This window comes from Rhineura floridana, chromosome 8 (assembly GCF_030035675.1).
Source record: "Rhineura floridana isolate rRhiFlo1 chromosome 8, rRhiFlo1.hap2, whole genome shotgun sequence".
NCBI classification, from domain to species: Eukaryota; Metazoa; Chordata; class Lepidosauria; order Squamata; family Rhineuridae; genus Rhineura; species Rhineura floridana.
Window position 1 is genome coordinate 134,621,714 of NC_084487.1, and position 25,668 is coordinate 134,647,381.

Consider the following 25,668-nt stretch of genomic DNA (forward strand, 5'->3'; position numbering starts at 1 on the left):
TAGCACTCTTCAAGTACATGAAAGGTTGTCACATAGAGGAGGGCCAGGATCACTTCTCGATCATTCCAGAGTGCAGGACACGGAATAATGGGCTCAAGTTGCAGGAAGCCAGATTTCGACTGAACATCAGGAAAAACTCCCTAACTGTTAGAGCCATACGGCAATGGAACCAATTACCTAGAGAGGTAGTGGGCTCTCCGACACTGGAGGCATTCAAGAGGTGCTGGACAGCCATCTGTCGGGAATGCTTTGATTTGGATTCCTGCATTGAGCAGGGGGTTGGACTCGATGGCCTTGTACCTTCCATCTCTTTTATTATATGATTCTGTGATCTGTAATTCTGCCTCCAGAAGTAAGTCCTCTCTCCAGAAGGAAAGACCATTAAAGCCTTCCAAAAAGGTAAGCCACATAGACAGATCTTCCTTCATACCTGTCATGACCTTGATGAAATGGAAATGGGAACGAACACCCTTCACAGCATCACAAAGATGTCACAGGAATGCCCAGCCAGGGAAAATGACCTTGGAGGCGAAAACTAAATGACCCACTAGCTCTTGCATTTGTAAAAGCGCAAGCTTTTTCAGTGCCACTGCTGGACGAAGCCGCTCCTTCAAGACAATCAACTTATCTTGGACTTCCCAGGAGGATCCCTCCGCCTGTGCAGCCTCTGAGACGGGCTCCTGTCTTGGATGAAACTTTTTCAGCCTTAAATCCAGTCAGAAGGGTCTTTTTTGACTGGGGATAATTTCTTCCGGATAAGGAAGAAACGTGAGATTTCCCACATAGCTTTGTTGTGATTGTTGGAGACTGGAATTCGTCAGAATTGTCTGTGAAAGAAGATCTTCCAGCAGCTCGGACGGAGCGAGGATTTTTAGCTAGCTCAGCTGAAAAAGTGATCCGTTTTTTTTTCTTTAAAGAATCACGGACTAACAGGCAAGCATTCTCCTGTCTATGCTTATCACTTTCTTATCTATACAGTTAAAGAGATTTGTCAAAGGAACAGCAATTAAGAAAACCTGGGTAAGCCAAAACTTTCCTTTTTTTTTTTACTCACGGAACTAAGGGGGAAGAATATAAAAATAGCCTATCTTTTTTCTTATTGCAAAAAGCTGACATGGAAAATAGCATATAAAGATTACAACGGATGGGGGGTTTCTGATTGGAAGAGAAAAGAGAAATCTTTTTTATTTATAAGACTTTTGTGTAATATAAGTCTGGGACTATTTTTTCTGATCTACTTTTTTTTGACGAATCTGCTCATTCTCTCTGCTACTAGTTATTTGGACGGTGTGAACTAAAGCTGTTTTTGCACTTCTGGGCATATAAGAGATAAGGGCTGTCTAGAGGGTGACGCTAGTTGGTTTGAAAGATTAACTCCTTTGTAACTGGATAAAGAAATAAAATGCTCTTTGCTTGGGACATTGAAAATTGAAGGAGTTTTGTTCCTTTGGCTTTAAGAATGACAATTAAGAAGACCATGGCTGTACAAGAAGGGACTTTATCTTCAGACATGTTTCAGAAAATAATGAATGGGATTAAGTCAATAAAACAAGAACTGAGAAATGATTGTCAAGCATGGAGAATTGAATTTGACGAAATGAGACAGGAGCTGAAAGAAATTCAGGATTCTATGAGAAAGGAGAATAAAGATAGATCTGGAAAACCAAAAAAGGATGAAAGAGAAATTAAAGCCAAGGTTCAAACTATGGAGATTGGATTAAATATGGACATGGAAAAAGATTTGGATTTCCTGGTTGTGATGGATCCTGGAGACAAATATTACGGTTTGGAACTCAGCGCTGTCCCTGAAGGAATTGAAGAGATTGGAGATAAAGATATTATCGGTTCAAAAAAATTCCTGGACTGGAAGGACTTGATGGAACTTGAAATGGAGAAAGTTAACAGAATAAATCCCTGTTTTGTGTCAATGGAAAAATCTTCAAGAGATGTGCTAGTGTATCATGTAAAAAAGAGGAACAGAGATGCGGCTTTGCAACAATACTTCAGTGATACGTTCGGAATTGATGGCAAGAAAATATCGGTGATAAAGGAAATTCCTATCAGACTCTTATTATATGACTATGACAGCAAGATTATTAGGTGCGTAAAGATGGAAGATGGAAGATGGAACCAATATGGATAATGGAAGAAGAGCAATTTGAAATTACTGGACTTAGTAGACTTGATGAGTTGGATTAATTGACATGTTTATCTAGAAAAAAATTGATGGACATATATCTCAAGGATTGGAAACTTCTCTTTGACTTTTTGTGGAAGAATAAAATGATATGATGCTAATGAGATTTGAAACCAACTAAGATAACCGCTGGAGGAAGGTGATTTTATAATCTATTTAGAGACAGGCTTGTTATATATTATAGATTTATAGCTGAAATACGACAAATCGGAAGTCAATATTTTTATTTTTATTTTTTTTATTGTATTAGTTATTGATTTGTGTTTTTTCTTTTTGTATTGTTTTGGTTTTGAAAATCTGAATAAAAATTAATTAAAAAAAAAAGACAATCAACTTATCCTGTGGCAAGCGGGAGGACTGTTCTTGAGTGTCCAACTGAATCCCCAGGAATGTAAGAGAAGTAGAGGGGCCCTCAGACTTTTCTGGGGCCAGAGGGACACCTAATTCGTTGGTCAATGCCTCAATGCCTCAAAAGCATTGACCAATTGAAGTCCAACAAGTCGACATCTGAGGGATGTACAGGGAGCAGTCGAAATACAGACTTTATATAGCACTTTGCTAATAAGGCTCATGCTTTTACAACTTCAAGAGTTAGTGGGTCATTTAGTCTTCGCCTCCAAGCTCATTTCCCCTGGCTGGGCATTCCTGCTGCCCGGGGACCAGCCTTCCAAACTATCCTAACAGCTTCATCAAAGGAAGTGTACTGGACAGATGCACATTCCGGTTGAATGCCATCATTAACAGAGCCACCTTTGGGGAATGAGAGATTATGAATGAAGTGATATTCTCGTGGCTGCTTTTTTGGCACTATACCCAGAGGGGAAATTCCCAAATTCGTAAGGGGGGGAAAGGAAAAGGGTCCAGAAATCCTATCAGCCACTATCTCTTTGTTCAATTTAGTCAGTACAACAGTGGCCATGGCACGAACAGAAGCCTGATTAGAAGAGGAAGTAGAAACCCTAGGACCTGCATAAGGGATACGAAAACCTTCCGAAAATCCATGCCATAAATAATTAGCTGCCTGTCTGTTAGGATAAGTACTCAACAATCTGGCAAGAGAAACCAACTTAATAGAGCTACTGGCCTTGCGACGTGCTTCCGCTACTGCCAGCCCCTCGTTTAGATTGCTGTTGGTCCCCGGCCCCTTGGTGAGCCTGGCGGGCTCTCGGTCAGGTGGAGCTGGGGTGGTTACCACCACAAACTCCACAGGCGTGCCTGAATCTGCAGGGACGCCTTGAACATCACCCGGTGCTAATGGAACCAATTACCTAGGGAGGCTCTCCAACACAGGAGGCATTCAAGAGGCAGCTGGACAGCCACCTGTCGGGTATGCTTTGACTTGGATTCCTGCATTGAGCAGGGGGTTGGACTTGATGGCCTCTAACTCTATGATTCTATGATACAGAGCTGAATGTTGGTACTCTGGCTGAACCCAACACCAATCTTCAAAAAGGGATCCAGAGGGGATCCCGGAAATTACAGGCCAGTTAGCTTAACTTCTGTCCCTGGAAAACTGGTAGAAAGTATTATTAAAGCTAGATTAACTAAGCACATAGAAGAACAAGCCTTGCTGAAGCAGAGCCAGCATGGCTTCTGCAAGGGAAAGTCCTGTCTCAGTAACCTATTAGAATTCTTTGAGAGTGTCAACAAGCATATAGATAGAGGTGATCCAGTGGACATAGTGTACTTAGACTTTCAAAAAGCGTTTGACAAGGTACCTCACCAAAGACTTCTGAGGAAGCTTAGCAGTCATGGAATAAGAGGAGAGGTCCTCTTGTGGATAAGGAATTGGTTAAGAAGCAGAAAGCAGAGAGTAGGAATAAACGGACAGTTCTCCCAATGGAGGGCTGTAGAAAGTGGAGTCCCTCAAGGACTGGTATTGGGACCTGTACTTTTCAACTTGTTCATCAGTGACCTAGAAATAGGAGTGAGCAGTGAAGTGGCCAAATTGTTCAGGGTTGTTAAAACAAAAAGGGATTGCGAAGAGCTCCAAAAAGACCTCTCCAAACTGAGTGAATGGGCGGGAAAATGGCAAATGCAATTCAATATAAACAAGTGTAAAATTATGCATATTGGAGCAAAAAATCTGAATTTCACATATACCCTCATGGGGTCTGAACTAGCAGTGACCAACCAGGAGAGAGACCTCAGGGTTGTAGTGGACAGCACAATGAAAATGTCGACCCAGTGTGCAGCAGCTGTGAAAAAGGCAAATTCCATGATAGCGATAATTAGGAAAGGTATTGAAAATAAAACAGCCGATATCATAATGCCGTTGTATAAATCTATGGTGTGGCCGCATTTGGAATACTATGTACAGTTCTGGTCGCCTCATCTCAAAAAGGATATTATAGAGTTGGAAAAGGTTCAGAAGAGGGCAACCAGAATGATCAAGGGGATGGAGCGACTCCCTTACGAGGAAAGGTTGCAGCATTTGGGCCTTTTTAGTTTAGAGAAAAGGCAGGTCAGAGGAGACATGATAGAAGTGTATAAAATTATGCATGGCATTGAGAAAGTGGATAGAGAAAAGTTCTTCTCCCTCTCTCATAATACTAGAACTCGTGGACATTCAAAGAAGCTGAATGTTGGAAGATTCAGGACAGACAAAAGGAAGTACTTCTTTACTCAGCGCATAGTTAAACTATGGAATTTGCTCCCACAAGATGCAGTAATGGCCACCAGCTTGGATAGCTTTAAAAGAAGATTAGACAAATTCATGGAGGACAGGGCTATCAATGGCTACTAGCCATGATGGCTGTGCTCTGCCACCCTAGTCAGAGGCAGCATGCTTCTGAAAACCAGTTGCCGGAAGCCTCAGGAGGGGAGAGTGTTCTTGCACTCGGGTCCTGCTTGCGGGCTGCCCCCAGGCACCTGGTTGGCCACTGTGAGAACAGGATGCTGGACTAGATGGGCCACTGGCCTGATCCAGCAGGCTCTTCTTTTGTTCTTATGTTCTTAACTTTAACTTAATAGGCATGGATACATCTCCTTAAATACTGATGTAGCTGCATTCCATTTAAGAGAGAGAAATTAGAGGTGCTTAGTACTTGTATTCAGTAACAATCTGAATCTGGAGTCATCAATATGGTACCTACAGGTGCAATGGTGACCTTGAAAATTTTCACTGGTGGCTGTGAAGCCTCTGAGGTGTTTCTTTGTTATGAGATGGTTACATCATCAATCAAATGAAAAGGTGTGGGATTTAAGTGATTTGACCAGAGATATGCTCACTATACTACTTAACCATTGAGTGTAGTTAGATACCCTCATGCATCAGTTACTCCTAGTTGATTTAGGGAACAAACCCACAGGAAGCCAACATAATTCATGCTGGTTTAAATTAAACCGGCATAAAATATGCCACATCCAAACCCCATTTAGGAGAGAGGCTGCTGGCTGAGCCAGCCCATGCCTGGCAGAGTGAAAACAAACTTCTAAAATAAAGTTTGACTTACACCACCCTTTTTGCAGATGTAAATTCTGCTGGGTTGTCAGGTCACATGACTGAGCTGAATGGAATTAGGATCCAGTAAAAGTCCTCTCCTGTCCGGTCCTTTTTGGGGACTTACGCTGCCGTGACTGAACCCCGGCTGAGCCAAGGATGAGGGACTTACACTGTCATATCTCTGTCTGAGCCAGGGTTGGGTTTTTTTGCTGGCATAGCTGAGCCAGGATTCAGCCAGCTGACCTGGAAACTTACTCATCATGGAAAATCTTGGGTTTGGATGATAAAGGATCATAGTTAAATTCCATTTTTTTATATTTCTTGAGTTTCAGAAATGTCTTAAACTTCTGAAATTGTTGATGTTTCTTTTGCCAGCATTTGCGAGCCACCCTTCAAAATTGATTATGACTGAAGAGCAAAAAAACTATCATCCTGAGCTGAAGTGTTTTCTCTCCTTTCCTTCCCCAATCAATCATAATCATAAGGCTAATTCAATATGGGAAATGAGTAATCTGAGAGGAAGAAAAAGCCCTTTTCCTCTGTTTGTTCATCATTCAGCAGCCACTTTCTCAAGAATTTCCATTTATTTCCATTGTATTTTTGCCTGCCTATCTGTATCAGTGCCAACCACCATGGAAACACAACAGCCATGTTGAACTTGTACCCATAACATGAATACAATATCCAGTTCATTCCACACCTTGCTTTTTTCTATGCAATATTTCAACCACAAAGTGGTGCTATTGTTAAAGCTAACATTTACTAGAATAATCATAATTCTCTCGTTTTTGTAAGAATCAGGGATACAGATTACACAGCCACTCTAACCAGCATGGATTTTTTGCATTCCGCCATGCTAAATTGGAAATACCCCCATGCCATTCTGCTGCTTCCCATAAGCTCATTTCAAAACAAAACCTTACAAAACTTATAGCCTGAACTCAGAAACGCTGGCTTAACAATCCTCTAAGTTTTCCTGGCGATACACAAAACAGTCAGAGAGAATTGAGAGTTCAAAGTGTAAAACAAGAGAAAAAAATCAAGACCCCTGTTGGACTTTTCTGTCAGAGTGGTCATAATTTGTTGAAATTAATTAAAAAACAGTCATATTCACAGAGTACCTGTAATTCTACTACTGACCTTGCCCCATGCTCTGACCTTCATCTTCCACAGTTTAAAAAATGCCTGGCTGATCTTTAATTAATTTAAGAAATTTAATATTGAAATCTATTATAATGTCTGGCCTGCTCAGTAAGAACCAACTGTCTGTTTGGCTTGGCTAATCAGGGGACCGCACCCGTGCCAGACCTTTATTTCACTTTAGACAGTCATGTCTAAAGAATCCTGGGAAGTGTAGTTTGTGAAGGGTGCCGAGAGTTGTTAGGAGACTCATATTCCCCTGACAGAGCTCCAGTGGCCAGAGTAGTTAAACAGTCAGCCCGTCTTCGGGGGCTTGCAGCTCTGTGAGGGAAATAGGGCCTCTCCTAGGAACTCTCAGCACCCTTCATAAACTACACTTCCCAGAATTCTTTGGGTGAAGACATGATTGTCTAAAGTGAAATAAAGGTCTGGTGTGCATGTGGCCAGTGACAGTTTTGGTTGAAATTTGGGTGGGAGACCACATGTTTCTGCTGTAGAATAAAAAGGTGAGGGAAACCCTGAAAAACAGTGATGCTGTTCATGTTTTCCTTTTGTAAAGGAAAAGGGCTTTCCCTCTGCCCAGTGCCTGCCAACCCAATCTCCTCCCCTCCTTCTGCCCCCATGCCTTTGTCTTCTCCCCCTGTGCCCCTCCCCCAAGTCAGTTTCACCTATTCTAAGCTTGATTGTACAGGAGTAAATCCGACTGAACTCAAAACCTGCTCTCCCCTCCTCCTTCCTCTTATCCCCTCCCTTTGCCCCTTCCCTCCCCCACCCTCCCCTTTCTATCCCCTCCCCTTCCTTCCCTTCCCTTCCTCTTTCCCTCTCCTGTCCCTTCCTCCTCCTCCAGGGTCAGTGTTACTTATTCTAAGCATGATTGCAGGGGAGTAAATCCCATTGAACTCAATAAGCATGCAAATGATCAATCAATTCTCAGCAAATTTGCATAGGATCCCATTTCTTTCCTCCCGGATTAAAAAACAGAGAAATTCACTAACAGGCAAAAGACCCTTGCAGTTTAAGTACGCCTTGCAGTTTAAGTACCAATAGCCAACAGATATTTCTATCAAACTTTAAAAAGCAAGGAAATTGGGCAGCTATAATGAATGCACCAGGAAAGCAGGAAACCTGACCTCTTCCCTGTGATATCAGCACAGCACATGTCTTCTTTCTATTCTTTGGGCTGATTGCAGATATTGCCACCACTCACCATATGCTCAGAGGCACATGTTACCAAATTCTTCCAAGCTACACAGGAAGTGGATTACACTGTGAAAGACCAACCCAAATTGTGTTTGCATTTTAACAAGTTTGTAGGGCAGTGCGCTCTCATTTTATATATAAACTGTTTGTGTTGTATGTCATTCCCTTTCTAAACCACATTAAAAAAGATTTTATAGGATACATAATTAGATGTCAGCATATAAAATTAATAATAATGATATAGGATTATACAAATGTCTAAAAAAAATCTTAAAATTCACTATCCAGAAAAAATCCTTGAAAATCTGGTTGAGATATATAGTACAAAAGCCCACCACATTTGGGGGGGGGCATGGTGGGATAGGGAATTCTATCCTTTTCCTAAACCAATTATCCAGCAGTTTCCACCCCAAATCCTCTTTCTCTCAATCCTTATTTGACTTCGGAAGAGGGAGGGGAGACATTGCTCCCAGCACCATGGTGTCACTATCATTGGTTTGTGGGCAGGTTTTGCCCTCATTATATGTTTTTCCCCATGACAACTATTCAATAATATTGGAGACATTAAAGTCCTGTGTGTGCGTGGTACACATGCGGTCTGCCCCCCCCCCCGCCCAACCAAGCCTGTTCTTATTTGCATATTGCTGTCCTGGCTTCTGTGTGATAGGATTTTGCAAACTGAGGTATGCCCCCTTCCCAAACTTATGTTGCTATCTTATTAAAATGTTAATCTTAGTGCAAGGTATTTCTTTATTGTGACAAGAAATAGTTCAAAATACTATAGACCTTCCCCACATTTTACAAAACTCTATTTGTAAATAAGGGATTTTAGTAGGATAAACTTTTGGGAGGAACTCTAGCAATACCCCATGACTTTTCAGTTATAGCTGAGGAAACTGGAAATAGTCTGGTTGTCTCCCTTTTCCAGAGTTGTAAAAATGGCCTGTCTTTTTCCCCCCACAGGATGCATATTTGGCAAGATTAGGTGTTGCATCTCAGATTACAAGGCGTGTTGATTGCAGGAGGCCACATGCACAAATAGAGAATGGTATGAACATTTTCAGTTATGAACAATGCAAGTTGCTGGTAGCCAGTATCTCTGCAGATCTAGGAGCTTTTCCTTATGGGAGTGGGGAGTGCACTGGTGATCACAACTTCCCAAGTTGTGAGTGCATGTCAAATGGTTAACGTTTTCGCTGTTGCAGCAGAGAATCCATATTTCTAAGGACAAGATCTGCTTTTAATTCTTGCAATTTCTCCAGGAGATTAAATGCAGGAGCATTCCATTTTTGTTGTGTTGGGAGCATTATGTTTTTTCTCCAACTGAACCATTTTAAAGAAGTTATTATTATTATTGCATTCTGGATGGAAGATGCAAAATGCTGAAGGGATAAATTTCCTTACAGATGGGAAGATTAGCAACGAATGACAGAAGAATATTTTTATTTAAGAAGCATCAGTGAAGGACGATTTCCTGGTCTTTCAGACGTGAAAGCCAATCCAAGCTGTGAAAATGATGCTGATGCTGAGGCAGGTACAATGTGTAAAACATGGAAAGTAAATTTTAATTCATTAGTAGAAGGGAAATTTTGATTTTATATACTAGATGCTTACATTTGTTATGTGTATATAATTTCTCATTGAGATATGAATTATATTGATTATATATATGTTTTATGAAGTCTCAAAGTTGGCAATTGTCCAAATGTGATCTTCATTTTCATCATCTTTTACTGTTAAAGAACATTTATCACACTATGGGTCATAAAATGAGAAACAAGGCTTGTTGTGACAAAGCCATTTCTAACATTGGGCATCCTAAAATCTAAAGAATTATCAATACATGTCAACATACATCTCTTTGATATTTACCGTAGCATATGAGAGAGTGCTGGTGATGGTAGTGAGAGAAGCTGAGTATATACATGAAGTAGAATGAGGTGGAAGAATGCTAGGCAATGGGTTATGGGTTCACAATATAGGTTTGAGATGGCATTTTTAAAATGTTCCCCATATACAAATATTTCTTGCCAATAGAAAACTAGCATAAAGATTTTAGCCCACACCTTTGCCTGCTATGCTGTTTTTTGTTTCCATTGAGTTTTTAGCATAAGGGAACATTAAAAAAATTATTAAAAATGATCCACAATCTGAAGTTGGCACAGTCCATTTTACCATCTCGTTTTCCTGTATGTGTGGCCAGGCCAGGGAGAAAGAAATTATGATAAAATGATGGTGCCCATGTGACTATAATTGACTGATAAATATCAGACATCAAATCCTATTTCTACCGTGCACTCTGGATGGCTATGGGCACATAACTAATTTCAGCCTTAGTTTTCCCATTTCCCATGAAGACCCTACCTTCATGGGTTGTTGTAAGCAACACCCTAAGCAAAATTATTTTAAACCCTTTGTTTATGAAAAGTGCAAAGAAAGATGTACTGACAAGAGTTAGACATGATTTATTTAGATAATATATTGTAACACTATCAGTGTATTTGGAAGAATAAATAAATGCTAAAGACTGATCACTATCCTTAGGAGTTTACAATTTAAATAGCAAAGAAATGTATAAAACGTCTTGATGTTTTCAACGTCTTGAAACAAAGGGCAAAAAGTATGTCGAAGCACTCTATAGGGATGCCAACTGAATAAACTTTCCGTACTATCAACGTTTAGGTAGGAAAGATTGTTCTGAACAAATCGTCCTCTGTGACCTCAGTAGGTTGGTTGTAACTTGCTCTTCGCGTTCTGTTTGAATCTGGAAGAGGAAAGAGCGCGCGACTGCGCGCGCACACAATGATTTAAGCATGTAAATTTAGGGGGAATTAAAGAGGCATGCAAGCTAAAATTATCATCCCCGTCCTTAGTGAGTTAGCGAGATAAATTTCAAGGAAAAATGATTTGGAAACTGGTCTTGGCTGAATACTGATGTTGAGGAATTCACAGTTCGGCATACACCATTTTCTTCACAGGCTCACTTACAAATAAAACCTTGAAGATTTGCCCATTTGTGAAGTGTTATTTGTGGAATATGTATCCTTACACTTATTTGACTGACTAAAAACATTAAAACGAGAAAAAAGCCAACCAACAGTAGGTTGAAATCTGATTGGTAAAATAGAGCAAAGAAGTTTCCAGTATTTTTCAGCTCCATTTTTTATTTTGAGTACTTTTACAGAATTTTTACAGTTTGACCTCTCGGTGTGCATTTTGTAGGAACAAAAAGGACGCTATCAATAGAGAGATGTTAAGGCTGCAATTCTACACCTACTCACCTAGATGTAAGTCTCCTTGGATACAATGTGGATTGCTTCTGAGTAAACATGCTTTTTATAATGCTTTCCACTCAAATTTTGCTAATGTTAATTCTAATTTCCACCATTTTTAAAAGTTCAGGGTTGTAGTTAGGGTTTTAATGTGTTAAAAAGACAAGATGAGCATTCAACCCCCCCTTTTTTTAAAAAAAACTTAGTTCCAGAATTTCTTACAGTATTTTCCAACAAGGATTTAAAGCAGCCAAGACGGGAGCAGAAGAAACTCATGGGGATCAAGGGGTTAATACGAAGAGCCATCTGGCTGAGCTGGTTTGTTATAATCGAGCAGATTCATGTTCGCGGCGCTCAGAGTTTTAAGGCTCCTCTCTCCTAACAGAACTGAACAATTTCTGTGCAAGCTATCTGTGTGCGAGCGTGTGCTTTTTGAATGACCAGATTATTTCCATCCATCTCTTCATGTCGACTTCCCTGCAAACGTTCACACGGATGCCATGGTCACTTCTACCACGGTAAGGGGGGGGGCTAAGAACAGAAAAGAGGTTGCGATTTTTTTAGGAGGGATGTTCAAGGAGGTGTTGCCTTACAATATGTACCCAAAAGACTACAGCTTTAAAGACATGGGGTGGGGGAGGCTACACACCAGATCTACACACGCACGCACGCTGTAACAGTCTTTCCGTAGACTTGTCTTACGACCCGATTAGATGGGCCTTACAGGAAAGCTTGAATAAGAATTGTTTACTCATAAGTCAGACCAACTTAGTTAATTAAAGCGGACTCCTTGCTTAAGGTTGCGTAGATTTCCTTCGCTCTTGAGGTTCTCCATACATTTCGTTTGGTCCTCTTCGAACTCTTCCGAGGGAAATCGAGATGTGAGAAAGAAATTTATGTTAGGCTAATGGATCTAATGGATCATTTGGTTTTTTCTTTTTAAGAAGTCGAACTACTTCAGTTTCTAACAAAAGCCTTACAGATGCAGGCGGGGAAGGGAGGGGGGAATCTAACCTCAGAAACTTTTAACACATCCCCCCGCCCCTAAGGGCATGTAGAAGGTCCAGACAGGCTGACTTAGAATTCCCCGGTTTCTGTGTTAGACCTCTCCTTTTATTCCAGGTAACTACAGCGTTTCTTCCCCATTTAATAATCAAACTCCATTAAGGATTTTGATCCTCCTTCTATCCCCTTTCTAACGCCCACCCTCTCTTTTTTTTTAAAAAAGCCCCCTAATTGTGTAAATTCTCTGGAAAGGTCTGGAGATCAAAGAAATTATTTGCACGTCCGTGTCTAACTGGAACCCGATCTTACAACGTTTGTAAAGACGATCTGTTTGTAAAGACAAGGAAAAGACTAGTCCCGTCCACACTAGGAGAAAAGCAATGGTGTGAGTAAAGCAGTCCTTGGAAAGTTCCATTCTCTGAAGGGTAAGACAAAACAATAAATGAACACGGAGAGAGAGCTTCCCTCCCTTTCCTGGTCTAACAGCTGAATTTCTTTTGAGCTTCTTTGGAGATACTAAATGGGCGGGAGGGGGGGAGAGAGAGGAGATGAATCCTGAAATCGTTTGGATACTTCCCCTTAATCCTTCGTTAAAATAAAATTTGAAAAGGTTTAGAATATGTCTTGATCTCGAAATAGCCGATAGATGGAGAGAAGTGACGGGGGCAATATTTTGGTTTGAATAAAGCTGCTGGCGGACTACTTCATTGGTGACTTTGTGGCGCAGTTATTTAGAGGTGCGTGGAGGATTAAAAGCGGTGGGAGGAGTCCCCCTGTAAACCGAGGCTTGTGAGTCTACTCCCTGTGTGCAAGGGACAACGTTTGCAGTATATTCGAACTAAGAGGTGATCAAGGTAGCCTGCATCTGTCCACACACACACACCTGCCCCCAGCTGCCAGGCAGTTGGAAAAAGCCTTTCGCGCAAGAAAATGCAAACTTTGCAAAACAACTACTTAAAAATAAATTCCAGTGATCCAGTTGCATTGCTGCAAAGCTATAATGAGGCAACAAAATCTATAATACTTAAACAGACATTAGGGAATAAAGGGCAATTTATAAAAACAATAAAGCGTTTTTTGGCCTCAATGATAATATTAATAAAATCCAAAATTCTATGCACATGCATAAATGGCATATCTGGGGGGAAATTAGACTGAATCTTTTCTCCTCACATGCTCATTTTCTTTCCCTTCCACCCAAATTTTGTGTGCAGGGAGGGTTTTTTTGGCAGTCAGCCTACTGTGGGAGGTGGTGCACTCCATGGAAAGTTATGTCACTGGATTCTGCTACTAGGTAAATGTGGTTAGGATTGTGGTGCCTGTTGCAGGGCTGGGTAGCCTAAAGACCAAAAGTAGCAGGAAAGTATACCAGGGGTAGAGAGACACTTTCTCTTGTGCCAGTTTCAGTATTGTCTCCACCTCTGTTTTCTGAAAATGGAGGCACACAAAATTAGTCAAACTCCACACCTTTTTATTCTAAAACATGGTCGGATCAGGTCCAGTGATTTTTTTTTTAATTCAGCTTCAGACAGATTTCACAACTGATTGGTAGATAAACCTGTTGTCCCTCCAGGTATAGCCAATGGAAATGCCTTGCTGTAGGCTGAGGCAGAGACAGTAATTGGCCCCACGCTTTGCTGTGGGCGGTCCTGGAATGTTCGAAGTCAGCATTGGGGAAGGGAGATGTGTCCAGCCGAAGGCAGTGTCGCTTCAAAACGCAGCCAGAAGAACCATTCTCGCTGCTTTTGAAGCAGCTAGTGTGTCCACAGCCCTTGAGGTAAGACTGGTTCTAGCAATGGCTGTCCCAGCCATAGCTTGGCAATGTGAAATTGGAAAGGTGTGGCCCAAGTCTAGTCTTGAGAAAGTGAGCAGGTACAGTCACAGTACAGGGCCACTATGAATTTTTAGAGTTTTGGAAACATGCTTTGACTGCTCAGAATGCTGTCAAGGGAGGCTGTGGAGTTTAATTTTTGACGAGAGGCAAGTGTGGCTGAAGTCTGCATGGGGCATATCTTATCTGTTCTGGAAACAAAACCCTGCTGCTTAATTTTAACGAGTGTAGGGATAAGCAGCAGTTGCTTGATAATGAGGGATAACCACTGTGTACATAATTAGAATTCTATGGGCATTTGTTCAGAGAGCAGGAGGGAAGCTGTAGAAGTGGGAATGTTAGGATATTGATTGTCTTCAGTATAGTAAAAGCACTTAAAAGATCTGTGCAAATTTCCCTTAAGCATGAGAAAGGAACAATGAAAGGAATGATGCATGCTTTTATAAGGAGTGGAAGAAAATATGATTGGAAAGAGGAGGTAAAGTGATGTGGAGGGCAAAGTTTGCTAGACTGATACTTAATATGTTAGATTATAGGACTGAAAAAAACCTCCCTCCCTCTCTCTCTCCTTTGTTCCCTATGCAGTCACTAATGTAGAGTGTACTCTCCCCTTGCTCCCTAAGTATGTTTTAGAAGTGACTGTCCTTGACTGCATTTCAACAGGGTAGTTAAAGCAGATATGAATTAACAATTTCTGAGTCCCCATAAAAATGTTAACATTTAGATATTAACTTGCAGTTTAATTTACGTGGAAGCATGTCACTATATAGGGATAAAATAATATAAAATCCAAACACTACAAGTTATTTATTATTGATAAGATGACAACTTTTAATAGAAACAAAAAACCTTCAAGAACTGAGAGTATAGTATAGCCTCCTGGGATTGAAGCAGAGAAGTAACCCCAACTCTGCACAAAGCTAGTGGGAAAAAAGGTTACACTAGACATCCTATTTTGGCTCCCTGACATACGATTAGTTTTCCAGAAGCAAGACGTTATTTTGGACATAGGGAAACATTCCGTTATATGATTCTCTCACCTGCATGTAAAAGTGGTACAGTCTTGGGTGGATTCTGCCATGAGTTTTTTCTGAAGAACTGGAAAATCTGAAAACAATAAATGACATACCTTGGGAAATAATAGGTATATTAGGTTCTTGTATGCAGTGACCTATTCCATCATGTAATCAGAATGTACTGAAATATTCATATTGATTTTTAATTATATTTTTATTGCTTCTTATATTTTTTGTATTGGAATTCTATGGAATAAAAATACAATCAAAAACCACATAGCGTCTAGCACAACACATTACAAAATCCTTACGACACAGGCACAAAAGTATTTAAATGATCCGCCAAGACCCTCAGCAATTTTCAAGGGGTCTGTGGGGGGAGGATGTTTGGGAATGACTGGACTGGAGCATTGGACTTGGACAGCAGAAACTTGGTTTAAAATTTCCAGTTGGATATCAAGCTTACTAGGTGACCTTAGTGGATATCTCTCAGGCTAACCTGTCTCACAGGACTGTTGTTATGGGATCTCTGGTGGAAGGATGTACGATTGTTTTCAGGAGATATGTGCTCAGAAGGTCACATAAGACTCTGAATGACAATGTGTTGTAAGATGCTTGTGGAAAGAATACAGGACTCAATAAAAGGATGTGGTGGTAGAATCAAGTATAATTGCTGAGGGTGTAATGGCATTTAGAGATGATGAGTTCTGGTAAAGTATAGTAAGAGAATAGCGAAGGATGTAGTGCTTTGCCATTGAAGTAAACTTGATTGCATATATCTCCTATATTATATTTCCCTAAGAATGTCATCATACAGGAGGGGCAGGCCTCATCTCCCTGGAAACCTCCATGGTTTCCAGGGAGAGCAAAGCAGGGATGTGGCTTCCAAACTATTGGCTCATTTACATGGGAGCATTTGTTCGTTGCAAATACACTGGTTTTACTTTTGCTATTCATTTGCACAGTCACAGTTCCTACATAAGAACATAAGAAGGGCCTGCTGGATCAGGCCAGTGGCCCATCTAGTCCAGCATCCTGTTCTCACAGTGGCCAACCAGGTGCCTGGGGGAAGCCCGCAAGCAGGACCCGAGTGCAAGAACACTCTCCCCTCCTGAGGCTTCCGGCAACTGGTTTTCAGAAGCATGCTGCCTCTGACTAGGGTGGCAGAGCACAGCCATCATGGCTAGTAGCCATTGATAGCCCTGTCCTCCATGAATTTGTCTAATCTTCTTTTAAAGCCATCCAAGCTGGTGGCCATTACTGCATCTTGTGGGAGCAAATTCCATAGTTTAACTATGCGCTGAGTAAAGAAGTACTTCCTTTTGTCTGTCCTGAATCTTCCAACATTCAGCTTCTTTGAATGTCCACGAGTTCTAGTATTATGAGAGAGGGAGAAGAACTTTTCTCTATCCACTTTCTCAATGCCATGCATAATTTTATACACTTCTATCATGTCTCCTCTGACCCGCCTTTTCTCTAAACTAAACTAAAGCCCCAAATGCTGCAACCTTTCCTCGTAAAGGAGTCGCTCCATCCCCTTGATCATTCTGGTTGCCCTCTTCTGAACCTTTTCCAACTCTATAATATCCTTTTTGAGATGAGGCGACCAGAACTGTACCCAGTATTCCAAATGCGGCCGCACCATAGATTTATACAACGGCATTATGATATCGGCTGTTTTATTTTCAATACCTTTCCTAATTATCGCTAGCATGGAGTTTGCCTTTTTCACAGCTGCCGCACACTGGGTCGACATTTTCATTGTGCTGTCCACTACAACCCCGAGGTCTCTCTCCTGGTCGGTCACCGCCAGTTCAGACCCCATGAGCGTATATGTGAAATTAAGATTTGTTGCTCCAATATGCATAATTTTACACTTGTTTATATTGAATTGCATTTGCCATTTTTCCGCCCATTCACTCAGTTTGGAGAGGTCTTTTTGGAGTTCTTCGCAATCCCTTTTTGTTTTAACAACCCTGAACAATTTAGTGTCATCAGCAAACTTGGCCACTTCACTGCTCACTCCTAATTCTAGGTCATTAATGAACAAGTTGAAAAGTACAGGTCCCAATACCGATCCTTGAGGGACTCCACTTTCTACAGCCCTCCATTGGGAGAACTGTCCGTTTATTCCTACTCTCTGCTTTCTGCTTCTTAACCAATTTCTTATCCACAAGAGGACCTCTCCTCTTATTCCATGACTGCTAAGCTTCCTCAGAAGTCTTTGGTGAGGTACCTTGTCAAACGCTTTTTGAAAGTCTAAGTACACTATGTCCACTGGATCACCTCTATCTATATGCTTGTTGACACTTTCAAAGAATAGGTTACTGAGACAGGACTTTCCCTTAAAGAAGCCATGCTGGCTCTGCTTCAGCAAGGCTTGTTCTTCTATGTGCTTAGTTAATCTAGCTTTAATAATACTTTCTACCAGTTTTCCAGGGACAGAAGTTAAGCTAACTGGCCTGTAATTTCCGGGATCCCCTCTGGTTCCCTTTTTGAAGATTGGCGTTACATTTGCCACTTTCCAGTCCTCAGGCACGGAGGAGGACCCAAGGGACAAGTTACACATTTTAGTTAGCAGATCAGCAATTTCACATTTGAGTTCTTTGAGAACTCTCGGGTGAATGCCATCCGGGCCCGGTGATTTTGCTCAATATTAGCTGCCAATTGCTTTTTCCCATTCAAACAAGTAGGATTAGTCTCACTGTTTCCTTGTGGCCCCACCCTCTAATTATACATTTTCACTCCTGGTTACTAAGTGACTGAGCATGCTCAGTCTGTTCTACCAGCTGCAGTAGGTTCCTTTTAAAAAAAATACCCCGGATGTGCGAATATCTGTGTTTTCCCTGCCTATGCCTGGTAGGATACAGCTGAAATACAAATCTTTGTTTGAGCAGTGTTATGCTTTTGTGCACAAGTTAAGGTGGAAAGAACAATAATAGCACCATTTGCAGCAATATAAAAAAAGCCAGCAGAACAGAGGAGAGTAGCCAGAAGTCACTTATCAGCCCACAGGAAACAAAAAGCAGGGAGGAGATAGTGGGCTCAGAGAGGGGAACGATTGACACACCCACCTAAAACCATTGAAGCAAAGCGTCTGCAACCCCTAAAGAAACGGAGTGGAGACTTTTTTCTACTTTTCTCATATTATCAGCAGACTGGGTTAGTACAGATTTATGGGGGGGAACTGTGTGATAGCTTCTGTTTGCTGGTAACATTATGTGAACAATGTAAATTTAAAGGAGATGTGAGTAGCACCAAACAGTAAACCATTGTGTAGATGAGCCCTATATCTGTGTACATTCTAGCAATATTAAGATCCACTCTTGTCCTGGCAAAGCAGTGGTGGTTTAAAACAGGAAAGGTCTGATTAGTTTGGGAAGGAAGGAACACTGAGAGTGTTCTTAAAAAAAAAAAAAAAGAGTCCCCCCCCCCCCGGAGAAATAGTGGAGATTGGTACAATGTAGAAGCAAGCAGAAAAAGTTGATACAACAGAGCTTTTGCCAGCTCCACTCTTCTCAGTGGCTAATATACTCCCCTTTCATGCTGATTGGCTCATAGGATGCTGGAGACATAGGAACCCTGTTGAGAGTTGGCTCCCCAAAAAGTAAGGGATCTAAGACCCCACTCCGAGACCCTACACCGCTGCTCCCTATATAGATCTGGGCTTGAAAGACCAAAGAAAAATGTGGGTGCATGGAGGGTAAAAACGTATAAGTGATCTGTTTAGTTTTCAGTCTTTTGGCTTTGTGAAGCCTGAGGCAACCCAAGAGTCATTCTGGTCTTAAACTGGCAGGGGGTTTGATCACTGAATTTCTCTGATTTTTTTTTATAGACATTCAAATACTAGTCTCTGTTAAGTGTGTGTGCAGGGTCAGTTTGGAGTAGGTTGCAGTGTAGTGTACATGGGAGCCGCTGTGGACAAGTTATGTGTGTGGGCAGCGCTTGGAAGATTACTTTTAAAAAGTAATAAATTACAATTACTGTTACATGGTCCAAATAAGTAGCAATTACTGTTACAATTACAATTGCTCTGAAAGTAACTGATTACTTTTACTCAAAAGTAATCACTACAATTACATTTTAGTTACTTTTTTTAAAAAAAATGGAGTGCCTACAAGGTGCTGGCCTTGGCTGCTGCGCATCCAAGTAGCCTAAAACAACATTAAAAATAAGCACGCACACACAGAGGGCAGTAGAATAATTTTTTTATCTGTAAGATTAACAGAATGGCACAACAGAATCTCACTTCCCTCCACCTCCCCCAACACACATATAATTCACTTGCAATCAAACTTTACACTTGAAATTCTGCTTTTACAAAACATTTCTGTTTATGTCTCAAAGGAACAGGATGCTCAAAGAGCAAGTCAGACAGGGAACATCTTTTTACAGATTACGTTGCCACCAGTACTGAACAGGCGTTCTACTGTGGTGCTTGTGTTGTGCTGCAAAAAACAATGCAGCACCCTTTTCAACTAAAACACTTTTTGATCAATATTGCAATCCCCTATCATCAAAGAAAAATGCAAATGTTCTACATTGCTTGGTGTACATAGATGCACATATCCGTTTCAAGTGTGCACAAGAAAATCCATTCCAGGCAGGATGCAGTGGCACCTCGTTGAGGACACTCCCCTTTGCTCAGGTGAATGATAGTTCATGGCCCACAGCAGATTTTGGAGTGGTCACCCTAAATTACATATTTTTCTCTACTTACTCTTCATTTTTTTAGTTCTGCACAGATGACCTTATGAGTGCCCTGTGCCCAACAGAAACTATAGGCCAGGTGGGAAGTACTGGCATCTTGTAGAGGCCGCCCTCCCCCTTCCTGGGATGTATGATTTGTCCTTACAGCAGGGATGTAGTTGTTCCGGGGCTCAGGGAGTCCTAGACCCCTTACTTTTTCAGGAGCAGGGTCCCTCTGTCTCCAGCATCATATGAGCTAATCAGCATGAAAGGGGAGTGTGTTAGCCACTGAGAAGAGTCTTCTACTATGCTTCCTTGTCCTTTCCTGCTGATTGGATCCAATCAGAGTGAAAGGAGATGAGTCACCCACTGAGAAGACACTTCTTAGTAGCTAATACTCTCCCCTTTCATACTGATCATTTCCTAGGGACATCAGTTGTTGTGGGAGAAGGCATTAACAAGGACCTCATTCTCAACCCAGGAGCAAAATAAGGGGGGAGGGGGGTCTGGCTGTGGCTCAGACTGTCATGAAGGGACCCTGCACTTCTGAATTTGCCACTACATTACTGCCTGGCACAGTGAAGATTTTTGGGTGGGCACCCCCGTTTCTTATTGTTTTCTGCATATTTTTGTCTCTTTGGGTTGTGCATAGATGCCCTTATCACTGCCCTGCACCCAGCAAAAGCTCTGGGCCAGGCGGGATGCACTGACGTCTCATAGAGGACACCCTCCCCTTCCCTGCGGTGTATGAGTTGTCCTGGCCCAGAACAGATTGTGGAGTGGGCACACCCAGTTACTTGTTTTTTATGATTTTATCACATTATGCATTTATGAGATTTCAGAAGCCTGATAATTCTGATTGAATAAATTTGTTGTTGCTCTTGATGGGGAGAATCCCCAGATCACAGCGATATATGATATGGGGTACCCCAACATATATTTTGGGGCTCAGAGACATGTTAACTTTGGCTGGGAGTTACCATAGCTGTGAACTTTTCTTCTTTTTTTAGTGTTTTTAACTTTCAAGCAAATAAGGAACTGGGAACTAGGAACCAACTTCAGCGTCGTTATCAGAGACTGATGGGAGTTGTAATCCAACAACATCTGGAGGGCACTATGTTGAAGACCCAATTAGATTAACACAACTCCCTTCCCATCTACCCACCTATTTCAAACATGTCCAGACAAGTATGTCTCTTAAATTCTGTCTCACAGTGCATTCCTTTCAGAGGTAAACAATAATCTGCAATCCTATATACTTATCCATTTAACTCAATGAGGCTTAATTTGGAGTAGACATATATAGGACTGGACTCCACCAGGATACATTTCAGCATTTCAGGGGCTATACTTTATTAATGCTCTACCAACTACAACTACCAACTGCCGCTTATGTACATATATTGTCTCAGGCTAAGCTACCCCAGAGGGTTGTTGCAAAGATAAATGGGGGAGGGAATGGCAATGGTCATGGCATTCACAAATCAAAAGTCAATCTGGGGAGGGGGGCACACACAAGTAATAAGATGTTAACAGGTGAAGCTTTCCCCATAATTGTATTTTCATACAAAAAAGACTTACTCCATTTAATTTCTACCTGCCCCACAGCTGTCCATAAGAGCCTGATCTCCTGCAATGCCACCCCTAAACCATGCAAAGAACTCAAGTAAAAAAACCAACACCACAGAATTTGGGCATATTTTTTAAAATAAGAACATCTGTAACTGTATGAAATATGACATTCTCAGGCAAAAAGAAGTTACGAGACAGTAGACATAAAAAACCCCACACAAAGCCTTGAGAAAGAGCGACAAAAATACTCTGAGCATGAGCATTTTCACATTTTAAAATTTTACTCATCATCGTTTTTGCTTATTTATTGCCTTGAGCCAGTCCCTAACTCTCAGCCTAACCTACCTCACAGGGCTGTTGTGAAGATACAGAAGGCAGAATTAAAATGGGGAAAAAAGGAAACTAAGGCTGCAATGCAATACATGTCTACTCAGAAATAAGCTTTATTGGGTTCAATGGGACTTACTCCCAGGTAAGTGTGTACCAGTGTGGTGTAGTGGGTAGAGTGCTGGACTACGACCTGGGAGACCAGGGTTTGAATCTCCACAGAGCCATGAAGCTTACTGGGTGACCTTGGGCCAGTCACTACCTCTCAGCCTCAGAGGAAGGCAATGGTAAAACCACCTCTGAATTCTGCTTACCATGAAAACCCTATTCACAGGGTCGCCATAAGTCGGAATCAACTTGAAGGCAGTCCATAAGCTAAGCTAAAGTGTGTACACAATACACACTTGCCTGGGAGTAAGTCCCATTAAACCCAATGGGACTTCTGAGTAGACAAGCACTGGATTGCAGGTTAGTCCTTGTATTACATGCATCAAATTTTATTTGCCGTAACCAGATTGATGCATCTTTATACTACAAAGGGTAATATTTTTCTCTCCCTCCCCTGCAAATTGGTACAGCTTCAACCAGTCCTAATCTTGCCTAATTAGTGCAATCCTATACCTAATTTGATTTGGTCTTGTCTTTCATTATTGGATGAGTTTCAGTTGGTGCAGCTTGAGGAAGTGGACAAGGTGCTTGGAATGGTGCGGGCGACCACGTCTGCTCTAGATCCTTGTCCATCTTGGCTAGTGAAGGCTAGCAGGACTAGTACCACCGGCTGGGCCAAGGAAGTGATAAATGCCTCCTTGAGTGAGGGAGTAGTCCCTAGTAGTCTCAAGGAGGCAGTAGTGAGACCTCTTTTAAAGAAACCTTCCTTAGACCCAGATAACTTGAACAATTATAGACCGGTGGCGAATGTCCCCTTTTTGGGCAAGGTTCTGGAGCGGGTGGTTGCCGGTCAGCTCCAGGTGCTCTTGGATGAGACCGATTATCTGGATCCGTTTCAATCCGGTTTTAGGCCTGGTTTTGGCACTGAAACAGCCTTGGTCGCCCTGTACGATGACCTCTGTCGGGAGAGGGACAGAGGGAGTGTGACTCTGTTGATTCTCCTTGATCTCTCAGCGGCGTTTGATACCATCGACCATGGTATCCTTCTGGGGAGACTCGCGGAGTTGGGAGTTGGAGGCACTGCTTGGCAGTGGTTCCGCTCCTACTTGGCGGATCGTCGCCAGAAGGTGGTACTTGTGGAACATTGCTCGACACCTTGAACTCTCCATTGTGGAGTCCCTCAGGGGTCGATTTTGTCCCCCATGCTTTTTAACATCTACATGCAGCCTCTGGGTGCCGTCATCAGGAGTTTTGGAGTGCGTTGCCACCAGTACGCTGATGACACGCAGCTCTATTTCTCCTTTTCATCTTCTACAGGTGAGTCTGTGGATGTGCTGAATCATTGCCTGACCGCGATAATGGACTGGATGAGAGCTAATAAACTGAGACTCAATCCAGACAAGACTGAGACACTGTTGGTGAATGCCTTCCCTGCCCAGATGGTGGATGTTTACCCTGTTCTAGATGGGGTTACACTCCCCTTGAAGGAACAGGTTCGTAGTCTTGGGGTTCTTTTCGATCCTTCCTTGTCTCTTGAGGTGCAAGCGGCCTCGGTGGCAAGGAATGCGTTCTACCACCTTCGGTTGGTTGCCCAGCTACGCCCCTATCTGGACAGGGATGACCTCGCCTCAGTTGTTCATGCTCTGGTAACTTCTAGGTTGGATTACTGTAATGCGCTCTACGTAGGGCTGCCCTTGAAGACAGTTCGGAAACTCCAGCTAGTGCAAAACGCAGCAGCCAGACTGCTGACGAGGACCAGCCGGTTAGCGCATATAACACCTATTCTGGCCCGTTTGCACTGGCTACCCATTTGTTTCCGAGCCAGATTCAAGGTGCTGGTTTTGACCTATAATGCCTTACACGGCGTGGGACCGCAGTATCTTGTGGAACGCCTCTCCCGCTATGAACCGACCCGGTCACTTCGCTCAGCATCTAAGGCCCTCCTCCAGGTACCAACCCATCGGGAAGCCCGGAGGACAGTTACTCGATCTAGAGCCTTTTCTGTAGTGGCCCCCGAACTGTGGAACAGCCTCCCTGAGGAAGTACGCCTGGCGCCGACGCTTCTATCTTTTCGGCGCCAGGTTAAGACCTGGCTATGCTCCCAGGCATTTTAAGCATTTAATGTTATAACTTTAAATCTTTTATTTTTTGTTTGCTGCTTATGTTTACTGTTGGTAGGTTGATTTTATTGTGATATTCTGTATTTTAATCTTTTTGTACACCACCCAGAGAGCCACTCGCTATGGGCGGTTTAAAAATGGAACAAATAAAAATAAATAAATACATTTACCTGGGAGTAAGCTCCATTAAACATAAATAGACTTCTGAGTAGACGTGTATATATTGTACTGTAAGTCAGCTATACAATCATTTTTAACAATTGCCTGGACAAGTGCCTGTTTGAAACTCTTTGCATTTCCTCTGGGGAGGAGGATTTGCACAAAAGAGCTTGCAGGGAATATCCACCTCACAAGACGAGGATGCATCCTGCTTGTTAGGACGAAAGGAAGGGCAGGAAAGAAAACTGGAAGGAGTAGCTCTGTAGGACCCTGGCTGCTTGCTTCTGCCTGCCCCTCACTCACCCTGAAGTTGTGGCTTTTGGCTCGCTAGTAAGAGAGGAGGGGTGGGGCGGGAGGCATAATCCACTGCTTGAGCTTTGCATCTCTCTCGCTCACTCGCTCACACACACACTCCCTCCCTCCGCAGCCAGTTCTTCATCTCCATTTTTCTGCTGCCTCCTTGCCCTCCGGCTCATTTCTCCCTCCACTCCTGTCCATTTTTAAACAATTATTTTCTCCACCCCATGTTGCTCTCCATCTCCTCCCTTGTTGCCTCCTAAGCACCCATACAGCATGAGGAAAGAACGACGCTGCACAGAAGCCCAATTTGAAGCACATGACTTTTATCCACAAATCAGGGGAGCTGAAGACCTCCCCTGTCCCCCCCATGTAGTGCCCCAAAGTAACTCTAGAAGTGTTAGTTACAACTCAAAAGCAATGAAGTTACTACTCATTCTATTACCAGCAAAATATAATGAAGTTATTACTCGTTACTCAAAAAAGTAACAAATTACAATTATTAGTTATTTGTAACTAGTTACTTCCAAGCTCTGTGTGTGGGGCAGGTTGCAGTGGGGAGTATGTGTGTGTTTCAGTGTTGGACTGTGTAAGTGGGTTTTCAATAGGGATACAGGATTGAGTGTAGGTTTCAGCATAGGCTATGGGTATGAAAGGTTGTGGTGCTGGAGGAATTTTAATATGGGGTAGGTTGTAAGTGTGGTTTTCTGTGCGGGGCAGGGTGTTTGGGAGTATGTATCGTACTGTATGGCATAATACCTCAGGTTTCCAAATGTGACTGTGGGCCCCCCAAAAGTTGGTGGTCTGCTCTGCCTAGTAAACGTTGCAAGACGTCACCCTAAGAGTCGGAAACGACTTTCACTACAAGTGCGGGGACACCTTTACCTTTATAGCATCCAGTAGGTGGTCCTTTTCTAAAAATTGTGGTTTGGGCCAATTTTTCACTTCAGAGACCAGTCTGTGAATGTCCTGCCTTATTTTGTCAGTAGTTGTTGCCACAGAGTTTAATGGAAAATCAGGAAAATCTTAATAACTTTTGAATTGCTGCTTAGGACCTCCCCAGATCCATAAAGCATTGCCTTTCTCAACAAACCTGAATAAAGTACTTGCGTAGTTTTCATCAAATTTGGAAATAAATATATATGACTGTTTAAAAATTGTAATCAAAAATGTAATTTTTCTGCATTTTTTTAACTTGCTGTATCTGTGGCAATTTTTATTGGATTAGTTTGTAATTTGGTGTATTTGTAGAATTTAACTAGACCATGTATACAAAGTTTCAAGTTATTA

At 42.1% G+C, this 25,668-nt stretch overlaps 1 protein-coding gene and 1 long non-coding RNA gene across 5 annotated transcripts in view; one reads left to right on the plus strand and one right to left on the minus strand.

Moving 5' to 3' along the window:
* Nucleotides 1–10,436: 10,436 nt before the first annotated feature.
* On the minus strand, nt 10,437–11,432 carry LOC133390055 (uncharacterized). The gene is made up of 2 exons (XR_009764291.1): nt 11,264–11,432; nt 10,437–10,769 (listed from the first exon to the last, which is right to left on the minus strand). It is a non-coding gene; the product is annotated as an uncharacterized LOC133390055 (long non-coding RNA).
* Nucleotides 11,433–11,524: 92 nt separating this feature from the next.
* Nucleotides 11,525–25,668, plus strand: part of NTF3 (neurotrophin 3) — a 186,684-nt gene continuing 172,540 nt past the window's right edge. Inside the window, exons 1-2 of one of the 4 annotated variants that reach the window (XM_061637901.1) lie at nt 11,525–11,772; nt 12,483–12,684. Coding sequence is in view for 1 of the 4 variants with exons in the window: in XM_061637900.1 (XP_061493884.1) it covers nt 11,755–11,772 (18 nt within the window). In the remaining 3 variants the exon portion in view is untranslated. Of the gene's footprint in view, nt 11,773–12,482; nt 12,685–13,943; nt 14,037–25,668 lie in introns of those variants that run through there. The other 3 variants (XM_061637902.1, XM_061637900.1, XM_061637904.1) reach the window with 3 other exon arrangements.